Source organism: Amphiura filiformis, chromosome 5 (genome assembly GCF_039555335.1).
Source record: "Amphiura filiformis chromosome 5, Afil_fr2py, whole genome shotgun sequence".
Classification (NCBI taxonomy): domain Eukaryota; kingdom Metazoa; phylum Echinodermata; class Ophiuroidea; order Amphilepidida; family Amphiuridae; genus Amphiura; species Amphiura filiformis.
Window position 1 is genome coordinate 23431242 of NC_092632.1, and position 18194 is coordinate 23449435.

An 18194-nucleotide genomic window follows, 5' to 3' on the forward strand; every position below is an offset into this window, starting at 1 on the left:
CAGTAGATAGCATACTTAGTATGTCATCAATGCCCTATCAGCAGTAGATATCATACTTAGTATGTCATCAATGCCCTCATCAGCAGTAGATAGCATACTTAGTATGTCATCAATGCCCTCATCAGCAGTAGATAGCATACTTAGTATGTCATCAATGCCCTCATCAGCAGTAGATAGCATACTTAGTATGTCATCAATACCCTCATCAGCAGTAGATATCATACTTAGTATGTCATCAATGCCCCATCAGCAGTAGATAGCATACTTAGTATGTCATCAACGCCCGCATCAGCAATAGATATCATACTTAGTATGTAATCAATACCCTCATCAGCAGTAGATAGCATACTTAGTATGTCATCAATGCCCTCATCAGCAGTAGATAGCATACTGAGTATGTCATCAATGCCCTCATCAGCAGTAGATAGCATACTTGGTATGTCATCAATGCCCTCATCAGCAGTAGATAGCATACTTGGTATGTCATCAATGCCCTCATCAGCAGTAGATAGCATACTTAGTATGTCATCAATGCCCTCATCAGCAGTAGATAGCATACTTAGTATGTCATCAATGCCCTCATCAGCAGTAGATAGCATACTTAGTATGTCATCAATACCCTCATCAGCAGTAGATATCATACTTAGCATGTCATCAATGCCCCATCAGCAGTAGATAGCATACTGAGTATGTCATCAATGCCCTCATCGGCAGTAGATAGCATACTTAGTATGTCATCAATGCACTCATCAGCAGTAGATAGCATACTTAGTATGTCATCAATGCCCTCATCAGTAGATAGCATACTTAGTATGTCATCAATGCCCTCATCAGCAGTAGATATCATACTTGGTATGTCATCAATGCCCTCATCAGCAGTAGATAGCATACTTAGTATGTCATCAATGCCCTCATCAGCAGTAGATAGCATACTTGGTATGTCATCAATGCCCTCATCAGCAATAGATAGCATACTTAGTATGTCATCAATGCCCTCATCAGCAGTAGATAGCATACTTAGTATGTCATCAATGCCCTCATCAGCAGTAGATAGCATACTTGGTATGTCATCAATGCCCTCATCAGCAGTAGATAGCATACTTGGTATGTCATCAACGCCCTCATCAGCAGTAGATAGCATACTTGGTATGTCATCAACGCCCTCATCAGCTGTAGTAGATAGCATACCTTACCAGGGGCGTAGCAAGCGGGGGGACAGGGTGGACGAAGTCCATGGGCCCGAGGGTTCAGGGGCCCCGAGCACAAAAGCGAAAATTAAATAAGGGCTGATAATGGAGAGCAAGGCCGGATTTACCATAGGGCCAGATGGGTCCGGGTCCAGGGCCCCCAATTATGGGCCCCAAAATTGCCCCTGATGCATCTTTCTTTTAACCCCATAACAGCATGATTTTTAGCCAAAAAGGGCAAAATTGTAAAATTGTCCGCACTTCGCACACATTCAAATAGAAAATAGTTAAAAATTGCATTTTTCGCGTGCTTTGCGCACAAATGTCATAGTAACATCGGGACAAAATATGATAGTCCCCCTCTAGGTATTATACCATGTATACGTAAACCAAAACTTGGCCAATGACTTGAGTGCACGTGCCTTCCTCGGCACCCGAGTTCGGGGCCTGGTCCAGGCCCTCATAAGGTAAATCCCACGCTGGTTAAAAGGGCCCGTACTGCTCCTTGTCCACGGGCCCCTGATATTCATCAAATCATAGTGATTTTCTTGCACACACAAAAAGTTTCAGTTAAACCTATAAAATAAACATACGATTTATTTAGAGTTCAAAGTGTTCCATTAATGGTATTATTTAAAGATGGTAAATAAGAATGGTTTGAATATCAATGCAAAGCCCGTGCAAAAGTATTCCCAAGTATTACGCAAGTCAGGTCAGTCGTGGAGATTTCTTTTTGACAGTGGGGGAGGGGGGGGAATTCTTAAAGTATAATAAATCCAGCCCTTTTAGCGACAGAATAAGTTTATGGTACAAATGTGTGCGAAGCGCGCAAAAAAACCTTTTTAGGCCAAAATGGCCAAATATGAGGTTAATTTGGTCAGAAACCCACCCTCCCGGGATCTACGCCTATAAGTCCCAAAATTAAACCCTACGGCTTCTTTTCAGTCGGACAAGGTGTGGTTGACTCCAATATATTATATAAATGCTAATAAATATCATACCCTATTTGGACTGTTCACTGTTATAAGTATTATACAAAACATACCTATCACACCCCATTTAGACTGTTATAAAAATTAGATTTCCCTCTTTTTCTCTGCTAACATTTTTTAGACACTTTCATATTCTGCGACCCCTTAAAAGCTACTTTTTAAATTATATTTTGATTGCTAGCACTTTGATTGAGAGTAATAGGTGACACTGCAATATCACATTGTCAACAAAGGAACGCATTACTGAAGTCATTAATAATGTCACTTCGGTGGTCAGGCAGAAGTTTTATTCGATCAAAAATCTCCCTGCGCAACGAAATTGTTTGTTTTTATCAAAATACAACAATCTATTAGTAAAGTGCTCATGGGAAAGTCCACCAAATGACGGTAACGTGTTTAGAATTATACCATTAGTATCAAAAATGATAGTAGATTTGATAAAAAGAGTAGTAGAACGGCTTCGTGCAAAACCAAGTAAATTGTGACAAAATGGCGCTTATACGTTAGGCGTCCATAAAGATGAATATCAGTTGATCATAATGACATCGACAAGGGGTCAAAAAGGAAGAAAAGGTGATAGCCTAATTTACAAAAGTAAATTTTGTTAATATCACAATATCTCTAGCTCTATCTGCAAGACATTTCATTTCAAGACAGAAAGAACCATCTCTGATTGATCAAAGCTAATACTGAATCGTAACCTGTCCAGCTCTCATTGGTCAAATCTGCTCTACTAAATAATACGATGCCCTAGAACTCAACATAACTCCTGTGCCGCGCTTTTGTGTTACTTTTATCAGTACATTTAACATTTGAAGACTACGTCTAAAGCAGCATTACAACATGTCATAAAATGGCTAACAAAGAGAAACAGAACTTATCGTGGCATATTTCTTTAGTGAATCTAATCAGAGAGCATTTGGAGACATCATCAGCGCCTGGCCTGAACAACATCAATCGCTCTAAGACGAAATTCGGGAAAGTGTTTTGGGGAAGTTTGGTTTGCTTTGGTTTGATCATCGTCTGCATCCAAGTTACTCGCTTATATGTTGAATATAAACAGTACCCAATTCGCGTTACTGTAACATATAAGTACAACCGCACACTCGATTTCCCTGCCGTTACAATTTGCAATTTGAATCCGATACGACAGTCAATGTTAGATGAAGATGTTGATGTGGCTGAGATTTCTCAATGGATTTCTGGTAAAAAAAAATCTATCCAAGATACAGGAAAACCAAGACCTCCACAACCACCAGCTCAACCACAACCACCAGCTCAACCACAACCGTCAGTACCACCTCATCCACAACCCACTCAATATTTTAGCACTGAAGAACAGGCAATTGATAACGGCTCTTCTACTGCCATGACAGCAACCCTGCAGTCACGTTCGCACGAGGTAATAAAAAACAATATTTCAATCTTCTCACTTCTCTCTCCTCTCTTCTTATTTCTGTCAAGTAATAAATACTAGCTGAGACGATTTAGGTATATTCGTCTCAGAATACTAGTAACTTGACAAAAGTTTGGAAAGTTTTTTCAAGCATCTGTATCTCCAATTATTTGTGACATATTCATATCGTGTTGCATATCAATGGATAGCTACAATACTCCCCATTACAATGAAACAATAACATTTTTCACGGCTGAGTACACGCCTTGTGAATGTAGTGGGGTCTCAAACAGAATTGGCCAAGTTGACCATTATTCTGTGCTCGAACAACGCTAGCCAATAACCTCAATAGCGAGTGGAAAAACCACAGGCAGCTACAATAGTCGCCTCATGCTGCTCACTGACCTGGTTACACGTTACTGTGGGATGGCATTCCATTCTTCAAAATGGATTCGTCGCAGGCCATTCAATGTGGTTGCATATAGGCTTCTCTGGCACACACAGTACGATCAAGCTGGTCCCACAAGTGTTCAATCGGGTTGAGGTCTGGCCTGATGGCAGACCATTTTGTCTATATCCCCATATTCTGTAGGTGGTCATTGACTACCCTGGCTATGTGGAGCGAGCGATGTCATCTTGGAGGGTTGCATTAGGTCCCAGATTGTGAAGATATGGGGTTGCAGCTTCCTGCACAAAATAATGGTCAACTTGGCAAATTCTTTTTGAGACCCCACTCATTCACAAGGCGTCTACTCAGCCGTGAAGAATGTTATTGTTTCAAATGGGATGTCATTGTAAAGGGGAGTATTGTAGCTATCATTTGATATGCAACACGATATGAAAATGTTACAAATAATTTGAGATACAGATGCTTGAAAAAACATTCCAAACTTTTGTTGAGGAGTTAATATTGGAAGTCATGTAGCTTTCTATCGATCCTCCTGCATGCGATTATCACATGAATAGATGTGTTTATATCACTCGAAAGTCTATTCTTTTGTAATCTCGGTGGAAATATTTGATGGTTTATATTTTCACAGGCAAATAAGCCTAAGATTATTTCGAAAACTAAATCACGCTTACAAAAATGTAGATTGACTTGTTCGACTTCTCTGCTCGTGAGTATTGCACTGCAAATTTAAAATCTTCTTTTGTATACATTTTGATCAAAGTAACTTCAAACCTGATCATCTGCGGTTACACGATTATGTAACAAACTGAAATGAAAACCAAAACTGCATTCTACAAGTTTCAAGTTTCTAACAAATGGTACAAACAAATGTATTGGTAATGACGTCAGTCAAGAGCTTAATAGGCAGGATAATATGAAATCACGTGATCAAAACCAAAACCACAGAATATCAAAACTTTGAAACGACCGAATGTATCGCGACTACGCAAGGTATGCTCAGTGCAATAGATTGACCAACACGTGTGGTCTATCCCGCTTATAGAAAAAGGGGGTATCTGAAGTAGTGGCTTCATGTAAACACAGATCGTAAACAACTAGGGTGTAATCTTATGAAATATATAAAATTGTAAATATCTTACAGAAGAGTTGCTTGTAACAATAAACGATGTTTCTGGAATAACACAATAAACTGTAAATATGTGCAGGCTACTGTACATGCAATTTAATGAAAGATACGAGCATATGGTACTACCGTAAAACCCCGTCTACAAGCATATAGAGTGCTTCTAATGAAAGCTACATTAACCCAGGCGCCATTATGGAGTTTGAGCAAATAAATTACAGATCCAAGCATAATACAAAACAGTATTATTTAAGACCAATCTATTGCATTGGTATATTTACGCTTGCTTCGAATTAATTTAGCTTTCATAAAAAACACTATATATGCTTGTAGACGGGTTTTACGGTATTGCAACAGCAACCAGGTAGAATTTATTCAACAAACTGTCTACTGCATAGCAGAATTTGGTTGAGTTTTACCATAGCATTACCAACATGGAAAACGTGTAAATTAACCATTTGCAAAATTTGCTTTGCATGCCCTTCAAAAGGAATTCCAGGAAGAATTTCAAGTTGCTATTTATCCAGTAAGTGACTTAACCTGGAAATCAGTGGCCCTTTTCAGTGCAGATTCTAAGATATAGCAAATGAGTAATATTCAAAGATTTATTTGCTGTTTGTGAGACGATTTCCAATTTTTTTTGTACCCCAAAAAGTGCAGTGACTTGTACTGTTTAAATAATAAAACGGAAGAATTTCCACGTCTCCTTTAATATCAGAATCCGCCGAAAACAGAACCTCCCGACAAAGATGGCGATGGAGAATCCTCAAAGAAATTGAAGAACACACAAGGTCTTATGCACGCATTATTCAATAAAACTGCGGAAGAAAAAAGAGCCATGGGTCATCAACTGGATGATATGCTTGTGGGATGTTCGTGGACAGGGACCACATGCTCATACAGGTATGCTAAAGGCGGATTTCTCAGAATCCTACAATTTCTTCTTGGTTAGATATTGTTTCCCTATATCCCGTCTTGCGCTATTCCCGGGGTTTCTCATCCCACAACGCTCTGAATATTCACAATACATGGGGTTCGAAGCAGATATGAAAAGTTGCACGTAGGTAATATGGGATTGTGGGATATGGGGGAACTATTATGTTGTGTTTAAAATGAATACACGGGCTCATGATAGAGTCGGATCAAATAAACTCCTCAACAAAAGTTTCGAAAGTTTTTTCAAGCATCTGTATCTCAAATTATTTGTGACATATTCATATCATGTTGCATGTCACTGGAAAGCTACAATACTCCCCTTTATAATGACACCCCATTTGAAACAACAACATTTTTCAAGGCTGAGTACACGCCTTGTGAACGTAGTGGGGTCTCAAAAAGAATTTGCCAAATTGATCATTATTCTGTGCAGCAAGCTGCAATCCCATAACTTCACAATCTGGGACCTAATGCAATCCTCTAAGATGACACCGCTCGCCCCACATAGCCACGGTAGTCAACGACTACCTACAGAATATGGGAGTAGAGTCAAAATGGCCTGCCATCAGGCCAGTCCCGGGGGCCAGACCTCAACCCGATTGAACACTTGTGGGACCAGCTTGATCGTGCTGTGCGTGCCAGAGAAGCCCACATGCAACCACATTGAAACCACATTGAATCCTTGTTGAAAATGGAATTCCACCCCACAGTAACGTGTAACCAGGTCGGTGAGCATCATGAGGAGAAGGTGCCTGACTATTGTGGCTGCCTGTGGTTTTCCACCCGCTATTGAGGTTAGTCAGTGTTAGTGGCTAGCGTTGTTTGAGCACATAATAATGGTCAATTTGGCAAATTCTGTTTGAGACCCCACTACATTCACAAGGCCCGTACTCAGCCATCAAAAATGTTATTGTTTCAAATGGTGTGTCATTGTAAAGGGGAGTATTGTAGCTATCCAGTGACATGCAACACGATATGAATATGTCACAAATAATTGAAGATACAGATGCATGAAAAAACTTTCCAAACTTTTGTTGAGGAGTTTAGTTTTACTTGCTACCTCAGATGTTTCATCACTACAACTTATAGACCATGACATGATGCAGTCATGTCTACAGTAGAATTCATCACGACCTTTGCAGGACTTAAACCTCATTAAAAGCTATTAAACCAAGATAACACTAATTGAAAACAGCTCAACTGATTAAATCAGCAATGAGCTGGTATTATAGTTTCAGTTGGGTAACCGATTATAAAGCATACGCAAGGTAACAATTATAGTATGTGGCATTTGTTCACGAAATGAGACAATAGTCTGCTTATTGTTAACCAGTATTCTTGAAAATGAGCAACATAATGATTGTTGACTTTACACGGTTTGGAAATAATTTCTTCATATTGTTTGGTGTTATCTGTCGTTTACATATCCTTCCTAAAACACAAAAGAGCGAATAATTCCAAACACCTAAATTAGCTAAAAATTTAGGACATGTAACAAAACTATATTTTCTAGAATTTCAGAGAATACTTTAAATATTGGCCGGTTATTTTTCACACAGTGACGTTAACTAGGAAATATCCTATACTTTTAACATACACTATTTGTAGAGGTCACGCATCAATGGAAAGAGCACTGTGTATTGTGTATAGGAAAACGGACAGTAACTGCAGTATGAGAGATGTCGAATTTTATACCATGTTCGCTTTTCGATACATCATGCTTTGAACATGAAAAACAAATAAATATATTAAATCATGTGTCATATCTGACAACCTGTATGATGTTACTCCTCTAACAAAGTCTAAAAAGGGATTTACATTATGTACATTTATGCCATATAAAAGTATTTTGATGCTTTTATTGTTGTTGTGTTAATATTTGTCATTGTTTCTAATATAGAGATTTCAATCATCATTTTAACGAAGTATACGGTAATTGCTACACCTTCAACTCTGGGGCGAATTCTACCCAAATACTTCCAACAAGCAAGCCAGGACCTTCTTATGGTAAATCTTGAATTTTCTTCTTAGCTTTATAAATATGATATCAAATAATAATAATTAATTAATTGTATTGATTAATTTCTTCAATCGGTAAATAAGTGGCCGGTGGTACAGGATCGAGTGATGACCTAAATCGTCAAGAGGTCGTCAGTATTACCCGATATTAAAATATCTCAGAAGTAAAGATTGTCAACTTCTCCAAACCGATACAAATCTTCAATTCTGACACGAATTGACATATTTTGAAAATGATCAGTTCGGAAATCTCCCATAACCCACTGGTATGTCCGAAGAATTTTAGACATACCAAAAAGCAGATAGTAATCTAATGACGAAACTCACAAACATTGTTAAAGCAAAGAATTCTTTTAATACTCTCTCTACAGGTTTACGTTTAGAACTGTACTTAGAACAAGATGAATACTTGGTGAACTTAACAGAAACTGCAGGAATGCGAGTTGTTTTACATAATCAACATATAATGCCATTTCCAGATGACGAAGGATTCAATATACCACCAGGAATGCTCACAGCTGCTGGGTTTACCATGGTAAGAATGCTTGTAGCTGTTGGGTTTACAATGGTAACAATGCTCACAGCTGCTGGGTTTACAATGGTAGGAATGCTTACAGCTGTTGGGTTTACAATGGTAAGAATGCTCACAGCTGTTGGTTTGACAATGGTAAGGATGCTTATTGCTGCTGGGTTTACAATGATGGTAAGAATGTCGTGGAAAATATCAAATTTTAGGATCAGATAAACAGATAAATAAATAACTAAATCAGCTCAAAATAATGTGAATCAGCGTAAATGCGCTGCATTTGCAATCAAAATGCGACATGTATGCTAAGTATAGGCATAACAATTGCAATGGTTGTATTGGTTGACCAATAAAAAATATGAGGATTGCGACATTATTCTTATTTTGCTTCGTGTCGCATTAATTCTTCTTACAGAGATATATCAAACGTTTGCCGCATCCCCACGGTGACTGTCATCTTGACAATAATACCAATGTACCACAATACTATCAGGAATCATTTGGTGTGGACTACAGTATGAAGGTAAGAAATGAAGTATAAGTTACAAAATACATGGTAGAAATAGATATATGATAGCTTATGATCCAGTGAGTTAAGTATAAATCTGGAGATTTGCGACTTTCATGTCTGTTGATTAAGGAGAGCTTATGTCGATTGGGGTCGAAAAATTAGTCAACGGAACAAAGATGCTAGAAAGAAGTTACGATAACGTCCGATAAAAATATAAAGGAATGAACATTCTGGAGCTAATTCGGGAACAAATTCCTGCTGGTAATAAAAAAAAAAAGCACTCCCAACAACATCTTGTAATATGACAACATTGTTTTCCTATTCAGGTTTGTGAGAGAAGCTGTTACCAGTCTTGGGTGATCATTACATGTAATTGTTTAGATCCTAGCTATCCAGGACCACCAGATTTTGATGATTCGGAGCATATACGAAATTGCGATGTTATGGGTGGACACTATCCCGAAGGTATGTTTGTGACAACGATTGCTTTGCGTGGCTTGACTGTAAGTTATTCATTTTAACACTTAAATTGGGTTCCATCTATTATTTTTTAATTCGATCCTAAATTGTCTTGATCGTTCATGATGTTCTTGATGCTCGAGCATTAAATTGTAATTTTTGTTTTTCACCTTTAATTCGCAGATCCAGATTGCCTAAAACGAACAGAACGATTATTTGCTGATAATGCGCTGGGCGACTGTGAATGTACACAGCCTTGTAGGTACGTAAAACTACAATTTACAAATCTTTAAACTTTAAAACCCAAGTCATTAGCCCTACTACATACATGTATTTCATTTATTTTAAGAAGTAGTGACCACATTTACGATTTATCCAAAGGTATAATGAACACTAATTCAAAAATGAGTTATTATTTGTTTACATTTATTCAGGGAAAAGGAGTTTCGAGTTTCCGTGAGTTCGTCTTTGTGGCCCGCAAACAAGTATGATGTAAGTAAACATGGCGAGATAATTATTTTGTTTTTATTTTTATGTTGGTTTTTTCGTAACAATTTCGTAAAAACGTTACTTTTGAAGTTCACTAAAATAGATTGCTTATATTGACACAGAAAGAGTTGGCTGACAAGATTCGCGACATTGAGTCGTCCAGTAACCATGGTAACGACCAACAGGGAATGAACACACATGAATGGCTAATGTGAGTACATTAGCTAAACCATAGACCATTTAAATGGTCTATGGCTAAACCTAGTATTAGTCAAATTTCAAAGAAATATTAATTATGATGATGATGATAATAATGATGATGATGGTTGTTGCTATCGTTGTCATAGTCGTCGTCGTCGTTGTTGTTGTTGAAACCACATGGGTATTGCGATGATTGTTGCTATCGTTGTCAATAGTCGTCGTCGTTGTTGTTGTCCTTGTTGTTGTTGTTGTTGTTGTTGAAAGAAAGTATATATTATTTTGTTCTTTATTGGAAATTTGTGCAGGAATAACGTTGCTCGTTTGGATATATATTTTGAACAACTTAATTACGAACAGGTGAAGGAAGAACCAGCGTATAGTGTAAGTATTACTTGTCGAGTAGCATTTGCATTGTCGACAATCGTCAAATTTCAAGATCAAACGTCGGCAAGTTGTCGACAAAGCATCAATTTTTTATCGTTTTTCATCATTTATTTACATCAAAATATTACTGTCAACTACACATGATCAAATCTGTAGCTTACCCTTAAATGAATTAAGGCTATTATCCACCATATTATTGTCATCTTGTATTCAATTATTTCTTTTTTATGTAAATAGCTTATCTCTAATATTTTTAATGACTATCTTTGTCAACAATTAGGCCATGCTTTCGTCAATCAGGAAAATTGCTTTGTCGACAAAATTGACGACAACAGCCTTGTCGACAACAGCCCTAAATTATAAACCCAAATAATGTTAGACAGAATAAACTCTAATGTGCGCGCGTCTGAGGTCACTGTCAATCAAACTCTGCACGACTCTTGATTCGTTTGAGCTGTTCACATAAACATTTATTTATTTATTGGAGCTTGACACCTGTCGATTTTTCAAGATTTTTTTTAGTGATTGGACATTGGAGTTATATGTTTTGTCTAGATTGTATGGAGTTGCGCCCTTAGGATCTGGAAAGAAGTTTAAGCCTTCATCTCTATCCCCCTTCTGTGACAGTATATGCATACACATAGCAACGTTTCGACGGGCGGCGATACAACCACTTCCGTTCATATAATGACGTCATCAGTCTGTTAATCAGTGTTTCGCTTCGAACTCTGAAAAGGGCCATACGAGCCTGAATATTACCAACACAATAATGGTCTTTTCCAGGAAAAAATATATATGCCCTTTAAGGCGTCAGACTTATAATCACCGGATTGCTGGTTCGAGGCCCATTAAGCCGTGGAAACTATTTTCTTTTCAAAATGCATGATTGCATTCCGATTCACGAAATTTTGAGCAGCAAGATCGTAAGTACCCTTAAGTAATGTAAATCATGTTTCAATTTCATGTTTATTTCAGGAAAAGAGTCTATTAAGTGACATTGGTGGGCAACTTGGCCTCTGGATTGGGATTTCCCTCATCACCATATTTGAATTCTTCGAACTGTTTTACGCTGTACTCTTTAAACTCTGTATCGCGGGATCCTCATACATCACCCACAAGAATAGGATGCTGATTTCAAAGGCAACTTTCAAATTTAAACTGCTTCGGCAATCTTCGGCTTCATCTTCGGCAGGTGATGACAAAATGGCTGCCAGAGACGTCAAAGGAACCGGAAATAGTATCGTCGACGTGACGAACATGACAACAAAAGATTCCAACGCGTGATTTCAGAGGACCTATCACCTATAATAGAAAAGACGTGATTTTTTTCTTCCGAATTTACATTTTCTTTAATTACATGCATGCCTCAATAACTTTACATCGAATATTCGCAATGACAATTGCGAACATTCGCAATATTGTTTTTTTCATTTTACTTTGGCACCAATATGCCTCCGTACATTTCTATATCATTTTAGGGAAAAAGTTAAGAAAAATACTTCTCGATGTTTTCAAACATTATTTAGTATGTAAGATAAATATTCTTTAATCTTGATTTTCAAGCAATTTAGCTTCCAGATAAATGTAACATACAATGTAATATTACTTTGATAATGCTGCAGATTGACGTTATACGGGTTTTGTTTATTTGTTTAGTTTTAGTTTTTTGTTTTGTGGTGTTTTCTCTTTCTACTTCTTCTTCACCTCCTTTTTTTCTGTTGAAAAATGAAAAGGTCTAGTTTGTTCATTCTTATACATTTGTCATGAATTGGGATTTTTCCCCTAATTTTGGATATAAGTTTTGGACACATTCAAATCTTTTGTTTTCATTACAACAAAAATGTCGTAAATAAAAATTCGGACGAAAATAAATATCCGGAAAAGAATACTCATGCAAGGGGGAAGTCAAACATGGTCAATTTCATTATTATCATTTTAATACACACTTTAACTTCTTTTTTTTTTAAATACGACTTACTTATGTATGTATTATTTGATTTTTCCCACTTCTGTCATATCATGTATTTTAATATTAATGGTGTCAGGAACCAAGAAAAACACGAAATTATGAAGAGTGGTATTGCTTTTACCTTATAGCATACTGTACATGTGTGATAAGGGTTACAGTATAGTTGTGTTCAAAATGGTTTTTGTTGTTGTTGTTGTTGTTTTACATATTTCACAGAAGTACATAAGATTGTAAAAAATGATACATGTGTCTCTGCGAATTTAAACACTGCACTCGTTAGTTTCATGTAATTCTTACATTTCTTCATCCTTTCTTGTTATAAGTATTGCTATTAGTTACTATAATATTTTGAATTTTACTTTAAAAAGGTTTAAAAAAGGGCCCATGGCTTATTTGTGACCACAGGCTGTCCCTGTAAACTTATAAAGAAACAACATTACTATAATCATAAGCATTTAACAATAGTGCAGGATCCAATGTTGATCCCGTTGCTATTTCTTTAATAATTACATTTTTGGTTAAGAATCATTTTAAAATGCATTTTTTTTATAAAACCAAATATCTCATACAACTCAAGATGGAAGAGAATAAAATGACAGGCATGTAAAGTGACCAAGATCACATTTGAACTTATTATAATTATTCTATTATTAATTTTTAATTATTTTTTTTCACAAAAATATATCCCGTTGACATTTAAAAATGTCAACGGGATATATTTTCGTGAAACATTGTCCTATACTTTAAGCAAAATAATTTGTGATTGATACTGTACTATCATGATATCCAACCTGCCACTTTCACCATAAAGGTGATGAAAATTCGAATAAAACTTTTGAAACACTACGTCGGGGCTATGGGCCCTATTCTCAGAAAAGCATTTTTTCTTTATATCATTATTTTAGTGTAATCAATTTGCTGCCACATCCTTGCCACGTCACTCAATTTGCATAAAGCGGAAAGTCAAAGCGCATAACGCAATTGGTGCGTTACAAATATTTTGCGTTTACGCGCGCCCTACGCGGCTTAATTTTGGAAGAAAAAAGGTGAAATAATGTGGATAACAAATTGAGCAACTGAAAAGTTTTCATCTTTGAAACTTTTTTTATTTTACTGGATGCTTCATTCAGCTTAAACTTTCTTGGAGAGTGAGCAAGTTGCAACAGAAGGCAAGGTATGATTTAATATAGCATTATTCTAGCTTTCTATCGCTCTCATCCTCTCTTAAAATAACTCTAACCATGAACCCTCTTGCATGCTCTTTTCTCTTTTTCTTCCCCCTCTTATCCAATCTTTCTTTCATGTATGAGATGATATCTTTCTTTCCCTCCATTCTTTTTCTTTCTCCTTCCTTCTCCCGTCTCTTTTGCAATAATTATTCGGCTAGACTATTTAATATAGCAGTAGGAACTAACGGGTGGTGCAATAATTATCTCCCCTTGGGCAAAAAGAGGGGGCAAGTAATTTTTTGCAAGGAAAAGGAGGGATATTAATCATGTTTATGGGCAACATTTAAATAAAACGCTCTAGAAAAAAGTACGGGGACGTTCAAAATATAGGGCTATAAAATTTCCCTGCTCGCTCAGCTTGCATTATTTAAACCATTTAAGGGGGTTCGAAACGATGTTTCTGGAAAACAGAAACTGAATTTAGAACCATTTGAATAGATTGAATAAGTTAAGCTAAATACACTGAGCAGAATAGTTTTTGTTTGAAGGAAATCGGACATACGGTTGTCAAGATAAACATGTTTTTAGTTTCTTTGTATTCTATTGTTTTTGCCAATATATATTGATGAAGTTAATGAGGAAAATTGGCAAAATGTGCTCATGAATATTCATATTTGCCAATATTATACCAATATCTTATGAATAAACCTTACTACTTTTATTTTATATGATTTTGACCTGAAACTTTGCCAATGTGTCTCTATGACCTAAACCTTTAACATGTGATTTTCCCGCCCATCTAATTTGCATATTTGCATAATTAATTAGCATTATACTTAAGGCTAATTAATTATGCAAATATGCAAATTAGATGGGCGGGAAAATCACATGTTAATGTTTTAGGCCATAGAAACACATTGGCAAAGTTTCATGTCAAAATTCTTAAAGGTAAAAGTAGTATGAAGGTTTATTCATAAAATATTGGGAACATATTGGCAAAAATTAATATTAATGAGCACATTTTGCCAATTTTCCTCATTAACTTCATCAATATATTGGCAAAAACAATAGAATACAAAGAATCTTTCAACAGCAATATCTCAAAAACCGTTTGTCCGATTTGGCTCAAATTTTAGAATTCAGATTATTTTGCATATCTCTCTGTAACAAGTCTATTTTAATCTCAATCAGAGCAACTTGATTTTGCCTTTCGTACCACCTTAAGGTTTGCCCACTATTTTATGAGGGACGGAAGTAGGCCCCGGGAAGTAGGCCTATTGCACATGCAGCCCTTAATCAATTTAAACGGCAAAAGCTTTATTCGTGTTAATGGTTAATGCCGGGGGTTAATGTCAAACTATCGTACATTACATAGCCTATACTCTAGATAGCCTAGTAGGCTAAATTATACGCCCAATCCGAATATTGTGTAGGCCTAAATATAAATATTAACGTATATTTTCTTCTTTTGTTTTCTCCATTTCCAAAACTAGGAAATTCGTATATATTTCCCAAAGTTTTGGTCAGGTAGAAAGGACCATAAAATGACTAAAACAGAATCAGACAACCACGACCAAATAGTTGGAGCGAACTTGTTTTCTTGCATTGGTTGCATAGGTGAAAGCACAAAATCGAACCAACCTAACGGCAGCTCTCATCAGGGATGTCTATCTTCAACATCAACCAAACCAAACTCTTGCAAATCACTATCAACTACAGAAGCACATAATCTACAAGTAATGGCGAATCATTACATGGAGGTGGAAAATTCGGCACGAAAAACACGGGATTCTTTCCAAAAACTGAAACAAAAATATACAGTTTTGTTGTTGGATCTTCAACTTGCTGTCATTGCAAATGACTATGATCATGAAACGATTTTTGATCAGTAAATATCTATCTAATGGGTAGTAAATAGTGATTATATATAATGAATCTACAGGTGTATAAGATTGCAAATATTTTGAGCGATTGCAAAAGACGAACAGATAAGGAGAAGTCAATAATTTGACGTTTTATCGTTTTATGTGACTTGAATTTATGTCACTGCTTCTATAGTATGTTCTCATTGTGTATAATTTTAAATTTTCTGTTATGTTTGAACGCTTGAACTAATTTTGTCAAGATATAGTTGAATAATTATGCGGATTGATATTTCCGTAATTTGTGGTCATTAACAGTAAGGTTTACCTGTTTAGCAGTCACATCACATTTTTGATAGTTTTTCAACCTAAATATATCTTAGCTCACGTCATCTATATGTTTGCTTTCTATATAAACATGATAAAGAAGTATTCTGCACTCATGTATAGCCACTCAGCGTTGTCATGGTTGTGGATGTGGAAAAAGAGAATCGAGCGCCACCTCAGTAAGTAATTTTGATACATTGCTCAAGAAATTTTAAAACATCCAGTGGCGGCACCAGAAATTTTTTTGGGGGGGGCAAAAATCTAAATTGTATTTAAATAAAGTGTTGGCAATTTGTGTCCAATAGTGGAACTGTCCATGATGTTGTTTATTAGATTTCTAATGACGTATACAAGAGTGAACACAATCTGAGTGAAACAAAACAGTGTTTATCGCGGGATTTTTAAGTCCATTTTCCTGCCATTGATTAGATAATGCAGTTACAAATGTCCCAGCGTTTTATTATGGTCATGTTTTTTCCATTGTCTAATCTATAATATCAAAATAATGTTCAATAATTACTGCGTCCGGATCGTCAATCGATGGGCTTTTCGGGGAAATGACCCCGGTACAAAGAAACAAAGGATTAAAAACATGATAAACAAATATGTTGAATGTTGAATCTCTCACTTTTCTTTTATCTCAATTTTTTTTTTCAATTTTAGATAATTTTATTCGACTTTGGATAAAAGGGTTATCGAAAATATATGTTTTCTTCGGTTATGTATAGCAATTTACTGAATGCCAACATTTAGCAATTCTATTTTATAATGATATTGGGGTATTGATCACAAGAGGGAAAATCCCGGGGGAAAATCATTCCTGAAGATTGGAAACCACTCTTTTATAGTATGATATAAGGGACATTACTCTGAAAAGAGCAGTGTCCCCTATATTATAACTTGAACGAGTGGTTTCCACAGTAAATTCCACTGACTCTTTTGGAGTGATTTTCACTCCGAGTTCTCACTCTTTTTGGATAGTGAGTTTTTCACTATTTTGGTACTACACCCCAAGTTGATAACTTAGTGACTATTTTTTGCATTTTTCTCAAAAAATAATAACACACTGGTAATAACAGTTATGTATAGGGGCAAGGAAATGATCCAGTTACTACACTGGAATTTAAGTGACTCAAGACAAGCGGTACGTTATTTATGATATTCGAAAAAGATACCGCTATAGTATACCTCATTTCTTAATAATGAACCACCTGTCTTGAATCACTGAAATTTCAGTGAAGTATTAAATGGATTCGTTGCCCCTATAATATACATAACTTTTGTTAGCAGTGTGTAGTTATTTTTGAGAAAAATGCAAAATTGATCAAGGGGTGTAATAAGAGATACAAGAATGGTCTCATTTATATGAATAAATGATTATTATTTCATAATTCCATTTCCCAATACTTGTATGGCATAATACTATTAGTAAAAACATCTATACTGTATGATCAAATGTGTGGTTTTTGTTAATTTATGCTTGACAAAAGGTAACACAAATATTAAATTTAGTACGGTTGATTAAATCACAAAGACAAAACACCACCAAACCTAACTGTTGTAGCAATAAAACACACTGGCCTCTTTGTCTAATAGTCATCATTTTAAAATTCTAAATTAATTAAATTAATCTTAATATTATACATTCATAAAGTTCTTTCTCTCGGCTTCCATTTTGATTCCTCAAGTTGATGCCCAAACCATATGACTTGCATGTACTTATCCAATTTGTGTCCACTTCACCTTCATCAGCTTTTTCACTTTTGTTGTTAACCCTGTATTCAACTAATCACGGCAATACAAAAAACATATGATTGCATTTTTTTTCTCACAGACATGCAACGAAAGCTCAGGTGCTGATATTATAAAATTCATGACTTATTTCAAGTTATTTGGCTTTTCGTGTGTGTGCTGTGTGCAAAGTTGCCTTCACTGCATGTTTCGCGATTTTAAGCTACTTCTACAAAAAAAACTATTTCTTTACCCTACCGTTATACGCTTTCACTTTAGCACTTTATAGCATTAAGTTGCATTAATATTAAGCATTCTAAGCCACCTTGAACTTTACTCAACTCTTTTGTATTGATCCCTTTTTATAGATCAAGAATATTATTTTTATTCACCACATTTCAGCAAAGTTTATTCTAACCATTGATAAACCCAAATGCCTATGAATAGCTGTCATGCGTGGTGGTCCGATTTGCGGAGGGATAAAGTTGAATTCAAGTCTGC

At 36.0% G+C, this 18194-nt stretch overlaps 1 protein-coding gene across 1 annotated transcript; it reads left to right on the plus strand.

The window, feature by feature from the left end:
• Window positions 1-3299: 3299 nt before the first annotated feature.
• Window positions 3300-11963, plus strand: LOC140151829 (degenerin unc-8-like). The gene is made up of 11 exons (XM_072174155.1): window positions 3300-3581; window positions 5829-6013; window positions 7947-8053; window positions 8437-8600; window positions 9007-9114; window positions 9429-9567; window positions 9745-9823; window positions 9996-10053; window positions 10173-10261; window positions 10557-10632; window positions 11611-11963. Exons 1-11 carry the CDS (start codon window positions 3336-3338, stop codon window positions 11917-11919), a joined length of 1560 nt encoding a protein of 519 aa, XP_072030256.1. The 5' UTR covers window positions 3300-3335; the 3' UTR covers window positions 11920-11963.
• The last annotated feature ends 6231 nt before the right edge of the window (window positions 11964-18194 follow it).